This window comes from Musca vetustissima, unplaced genomic scaffold (assembly GCF_032173495.1).
Source record: "Musca vetustissima isolate MV318-11 ecotype Yass unplaced genomic scaffold, APGP_CSIRO_Mvet_v1 utg74651, whole genome shotgun sequence".
Classification (NCBI taxonomy): Eukaryota; Metazoa; Arthropoda; class Insecta; order Diptera; family Muscidae; genus Musca; species Musca vetustissima.
The window spans coordinates 31,557-38,220 of record NW_026882105.1 but is presented as its reverse complement, the minus strand read 5'-3'; the positions used below and the strand labels follow the sequence as shown (position 1 = coordinate 38,220).

General features: G+C 37.8%; 1 protein-coding gene across 1 annotated transcript; it reads left to right on the top strand.

The window, feature by feature from the left end:
- Nucleotides 1-546: 546 nt before the first annotated feature.
- LOC133328311 (cilia- and flagella-associated protein 43-like) lies at nt 547-5,494 on the top strand (the record flags this gene model as incomplete). The annotated part of the gene is made up of 6 exons (XM_061536878.1): nt 547-2,058; nt 3,945-4,512; nt 4,568-4,711; nt 4,777-5,060; nt 5,117-5,278; nt 5,347-5,494. Coding segments are annotated over 6 exons (2,818 nt in total), but the record flags the coding sequence as incomplete, so codon positions are not given.
- Between the last annotated feature and the right edge of the window lie 1,170 nt (nt 5,495-6,664).

The following is a 6,664-nucleotide window of genomic DNA, read 5'->3' as shown; positions in this document are numbered from 1 at the left end:
GAAATTTTTTTAAGATTTACTGTTGAGAAACATCGCCTGTTCATAATGAGATAATTTTTTACAAAAGTGTCCTTTGTCCCTAGCCAGGTCAAGTTCCAAGATGACCGATTAACTTGTGAATGTTAATATATGTCAAAATGTTTCAATTTTCTCTACGTGGAAAATTGGGTAGTTTCACATTTTGCATTCCGATCGGGGGACATAAATATGAATATGACTGCTACAGTAAACTGACATTTTCGGTATTTCGATATTTCAGAAAAATTACATTAAATATGGATTTATTTTAATATATCTGGGATCCAGTGGATTACAAAGTCTCCTGGAAAAAATATCGATATAGCCTATTTTAGTACATCAGAATATTTAACAGCATTATTTTGTAGAGTAAGATCTTCTTTCAAGTGGGTTAAAAGCATTATTTCAATAAATGAGAGTGTAAAAATTCGTTCTGGAAAATTCATATTTGTTTCATAAGTATTTCGATATTATAATACGATACAATTTTATTAATAATTCTAATAAAAATTTTAATTCCAATTTTAGGTATCTGGTGTATCTCTATTCAGCTGGTGGTATAAAAGTAATGAAAATTGACTCCTCAGTAGTTCCACTGACGGAGAATATATACCTCAATTCTGAAATCCAAACTATGGAACCTAAAGAAATTCATACAATGCAAATTGAATCCATTCGTTCCGATGTCATAGTCGAGCATACACCCGAAGAAATTCAAGCTAGAGATCAACTGCTACAGCAAATTCAAGAATTTGCCAAAGAAGTAACCGAACTTATAGATTACGATATATCAGTGACGGGGAAAACTCATGGCATTTACAAGAAATTCTGTTTACATCACAAGTGGTTGGAAATGCTGCTGGCTGAAGCTCAAAAACTCTGCGAAGTTGAAAAAAATTCCCTTGAACGTGCCATTGAAGATCAGTCTCGTATACGTGATTGGATTCGAAATTTGATAATGGCAAATTCGAATAGTATTACCTTTAAAGTGCGTGCAATATTTTCGAATTTTTCTTTTGAAAATTATGGCATGAGGAGAAGTAATGATCGATTTGCTAAGCTATACGATTTGTATCGTTTTTATGGTATGGAAAATATCGATGAGGAGAATGAAGAAGATGAGGAATTAATGGAGTTGCAGGAGGCATCGGGAGATAATGAAAGTATTGGTAGGGTCGTGGTCCAAGCTATGAAGAAACGCAATTATCTCCATATACAAGGTTCGGCTTATGAACATATCATTTCCGATGAATTGGCACTGCAGGATATTGATAGTGTGACAGCCAATCAAATGTATAATCACGATGCCAAAGTACGTATACTCCTAACGGATCGCTTAAAGGAAGAATTTAACAAACGATTTGAGGAGATTAGAAAAATTAAATTCGAACTTATGGAGGCAATATTGAGTACAAATAATACCCTGAATAAAATTTATGACAATATGAATTGTATGTTGCGACTACTCAAAATGGATACCTTTCAACCGCCTAAACTCTCGGTGCCCGAATGGAGCAATGATGAATTCATTCAGCGTATAATGGAAGTCGATGATTCCGAAATCAAAGCTATTAATCGACGTAAAAAGAAAGCTGAAATAACCACGGTAAAACATGGAAGACTTCTTCTATGGTCTGTGGATTTTTGGGTCCGTTCATTAATGATCATGATGGATGGTGTCTTGGAAAAACTATGGGAGGAGGAAATTAAAAAGGAAATACCAATTCCAGAATTTATGTTAAAGAAAGAAGTCACCGAATACACATTGGAAGACCAGAAAGCATTGAGGGAGTATGAGGAGAAGGTGCGAGTACTTACCGAAGATCGTAGAAAATATTTGAAAATTCTGACAGAAAATGATGCTCGGGTTAATGAAATGAAATCGAATTATATTTTGAAACTGAACGAACAAATCACACAAATGATGATAATCAAGCTGAAATATGATTTTGCCATAAAACATGTCCGGCTGAGGAATTTAAATATCAAAGTTATGTACTTTAAGAAGTTGCAGTGGCTAAAGAGGATATCACTGTTGAGGTAAGTCAAACTCGAATAATTGGCGAGGAACATTTGAAACAATTTCGGTATTCCCTCCATCATGAAATGAATCTTTAAACTATCTGAAATCTGTCGGGACCCTTATATGGTAAAACTAATATATTATGTACCGCCTGTTAATATGTTTGTCAGTAGGATTTTTATCCTTTGTTACTTACTTAGCTGGCTTGTGGCAGAACTTTCATTCCATAAGGCGATAGATGTTTCGGAGGATTTTTCTCTCAAACAATCCAAGAGTTAACTGCTGATCTTGTGCCAGTTAAAGTTATCCTGCATAGCCGTATTAATTTGCAGGAATGCCGAACGCAGACATGGCTTTATAAACCTATGAACGGATAGGGCTGTCGAATGCGGCTTTATAGTCGACGAATTGGTGGAATGTGTCGATGTGTTTTTCGTGGGTCTTTTCCAGGATTTGGCGCAGAGTCAAGATCTGGTCAATGGTGGATTTGCCAGGTCTGAGGCCGCATCACCAACATCTGACCACCAGTTTTGAAAAGCTGCTTTATTATTCTTTAGCTGATTGATTGCTATTCTGACCTCATCTTAAATACGTGGTATACACTATATTCCGTCATCTCTTATTGGTTCTGATGTATCTTCTTCGCCGCTACTATTTGATACCAGAAGCTTTGCAAAATGATCCTTCCAGATCCTCAACACGTTGTCTGTATCTGTCACCAGGTTTCTTTCTTAATCTCTACAGGAGGATGTACCTGCACCAAAGCCTTTGGTTTGATGTTTAAAAAAAATGGTAAAATTTCCGCACTTCATTCTGAATCCTGTACATTTTGATTTGCTCACACTCACGTTTTTCTTATTCTTTCTGAAAATACGTTTCTCCTATTAGCTTTTCTCCCGATAATTCTCCATCGCATTACTGTCTGCAGGTTTGCCCTATACGCTGCGATTTTTGCCTCTGTAGCATTACGACACTCCTGATTGTACCACGGGTTTCTTAATTGTGGTTTTTGGTACTCATGTGTTGCTATTGCTGCAGTTTTTAGGGAGTGGGTCATTCATTGGCATTGTACTTCTATATTATTATCGGGACAAGAAGTGCTTTCGTTAAGCAGGTCGGTAAGTTGAGCGGAGTAGGCTTCTGCTACCTGTTGTGTTTGCAGCTTTTCGCCGTCAAGTTTCCGTGTTGTGTTGGATCGAACCTTTGCGGCTACATTAAGACAAGTGCGAACCTTGGCTGCTACTAGGTAATGGTCCGAATCGATATTCGCTCCTCGGATCGGTCGAACGTCTAAAACACTGAATAAATGCCTTCCGTCTATCACAACAAGATCGATTTTATTTCTCGTTGTTCGATCGGGAGAAATCCATGTGGCCTTGTATATATCGAAATGATTGAATCTGGTGCTGCTAACTACCATGTATTTGCTCCGCGAAGTCAATCAACCTCATGCCGTCATCTGATGTTTCTCTACAAAGTGCGCACATTCCAAGTGCATATTCGCCGATCGTGGTCCTTTTTACGTTTGCGAGGGTCATTCTTTTTTTCGTTGCATTTTCATAGTAGGAGGGGGTTTCCCAGTGTGGGCAACTAACCCGACGCCTCAACCCATTTGTTTATAGTTCTTATGGGTGAACTCATGGCACATATCAGCTCACTATTTCAACGGGTGATGAAAATAGCTACCACAGGTGACATCGCGGGGAGGTCAGTGTCCACAATTGAGATAAAAGAGGGGCCAATATAAGCCAGGGCTTCGCCATGTTAAAGCCAATCATAACCGTTACTTGGTATTTATCATCTCCTACTTACATGTATTTTGTCCGGTTAGAAAATTCGGGACTGGAGTGCAACCTTAATACCTCAGATATGTTTTAATTTGTTTATAATATTTTGATTTCAGAGCCAACATCGACAAAATCAGCGAATATGTTCTGCGCTACACCAAACTCTCGGAGTGTTGGAGTAAATCTGTTGAAGAGCTCAAGGCCAAGGGCGAAACCTTAATGCAACGTGATCGCGTCATTGAACGGCAATTCAAGACACAATATCTTAATATGATTCCACAGCATATGGGCCCAGAAATGAATAAGATTTTCAAGAAACGTCCAAAAATGCCACCGAAAATTCTTCACTCTACCCTAATGTGTAAAGAACTATCCGCAAGGGTAAATACTAAAGCATTGCCGAAATATCCATTTCCATTGCCGAAAGATGTCACCGAATATTTGGATACATTGACATCGCTTGATGATGTTGGGAATATGCCAAACACTTTGGAATCACGCCATTGGGAGCAGTTGACAAAAATGAGACGTCAAAAGATCGAAATTGAGCTGAGAATAAAAGCGGTTAATTTGCAATTAGCCGATTCGATAGCTGGAATGAATTACTTCTCCAAGGAATTGCAAAATTTAAAAAACACAAAGACGGAAGCTCAGCGGCAATTGCAGGAGGCTCAGGAGGAATATGTGCGTATTTTGAATTAAATCGGTTTAGTCGTTTTGATTTGTTTGTCTTTTCCAGCTCAAATCCGTTCAAAATCAAACACTGGAATTGCGCTTAACCATGGGCCAGGTTGAACTTAACATCATGGGTTCAATGGAGAAACTTCAGAATTGCATTCTGATGCATGTGGATGATATCAATGATATTAATGCTCTGATTTTGGTAAATCTGTTAAAACTTCTTTTAATTCTGCATTTTCTAATTAAAAAAAAATCATATCCTTTCAGAAAGCTGGTCACATGAAACTCAAAGCAATGCATCGCGTTGCCTTCTTTCGACGTCAAGTAATCTACAAAGAATGGGAACATAAGGTGGTCAGTGCAAATATAGAATATTTGAAATTTATGTTGTACGTTATTGAAAAGTGTAAGGTCTCCATTGAGTTCCTCAATATTTTGAGAAATTGGGAGAAAGTCAAGGCAGAGAAACAGAAAATGCTCAATTCGGTTGGCCTCATTGAAAAAGCGATCGAGGATAAACAAATTTCATATCGACGACAATTGGAGAGACTGTGAGTTGTGTCAATTCTTTTCTGATTTTATTTAATATCAAAAATTTGTATTACAGAAACTCCCAAATAGCCACGATCCGCCAACAAATTGATGAAATGAAGCGGGCCAATAAATCCCTTAATCGCCAAATAGATGAGGTCAAGGTGGCTGTGGCATTCTCCAATTCAAATCGTGACTATCTCATTGAGGACAAACGACGACGGGAACAAAATGAAAAGTACAATTCTGACGTATTAGTGAATTTTCATTTTTATCTAATTTCTTTTTATTAAAATTTATTCGCAGAATGGAAAAACTCAAAAAGCGTAGCCAGCTTATTGATACTGTCCGCCATGACTATGCTCACATTATGGAGCTGAGAACAATTTTGGAATTGCAACGCTTGCGAACATATCCCACATTGGGTCCAAATCCAGACCACTGCTTGAAATAGACTTTGACATTATTTTTACAACCAACTCTTTTTTAATTTTTATACAATAAAAATGATAGAAGTATTTAACGCCAAAATTGGTATGAACTAACGAGTAATAGGGTATAGCTTAAGAGGAATCGTTGGCGAATATTTATGGTAATGACGTGGAAACAAAAATTCAATCACTCCAATAAGGCATAATACATAACTAATACGAATGCACCGGGTTCGACTGAATTTGAAGGTATAGTTCGTTGTTGTAGCAACGAAATACATGTTGAGTGTTATGGACTGTCTGGTTCTGGTCCTCTATCTCCAAATTCGAAAATGTTGCAACTTGAATGGGTTGTTTCCATAGAGAATTCGGCGATAGGTCAGTCGGCTTAGCTGGCCCGTTGAAGAGGTGCAACGTGTCGTGTGGCCCTAGTCCACATATCGATCCATCAATCCTTGCCCAATAGTAATTGAGACGGTTGCACCATCCTGATCTTAATTGAGCTAAGGCTACTCGTGATGTCATCAAAGGCCTCGACACCGTCGACCTGGACAGCTTGATTAACGACATCTTGAACTCTACATTGCCAAACATATCCAATAGTTTATTATGTAACTATGTAAACGGCAGCCAGATATATGTTGAGTTCAAGGGACAGAAGACGAATAGCCGCAAGTTAAAACCAGTAAGGAAAGTAGTAAACTCAGACTGGGCCGGCTATATGATACCCCTCACCACTTTGGGTATATTTTACATATGTATCCTAACAGACGACGCGTTTTGTTATAAATCAATATCTGAATCGATTTCAGGGAAACTTGCCAGAGACTATTTTATATAACATCAGTATGTTGTGTCAATCAGCCTAGCTATGGATCTTTTCACGAAGCTTAACAACATCATTCTAGACTTAATTCTCTACCCTATACCAAAATTCGTGCAAATTGAAAGATATATAGGGTCTTTGGTTCACCAAATACCTAAAATCGGATGAATATATATATGGGAGCTATATCTAAATCTGAACCGATTTTCACGAAACTTGGCAAACATCATTCTCGATCTTATTTATAGCTCTGTGCCAAATTTCGTTCACATAAAAAGATTTCCAGGGACTTTGGTGGACTATGTAAATCGGGCGAAGCTATATATTGGAGCTATATCTAAATCTGAACCGATTATCACGAAACTTT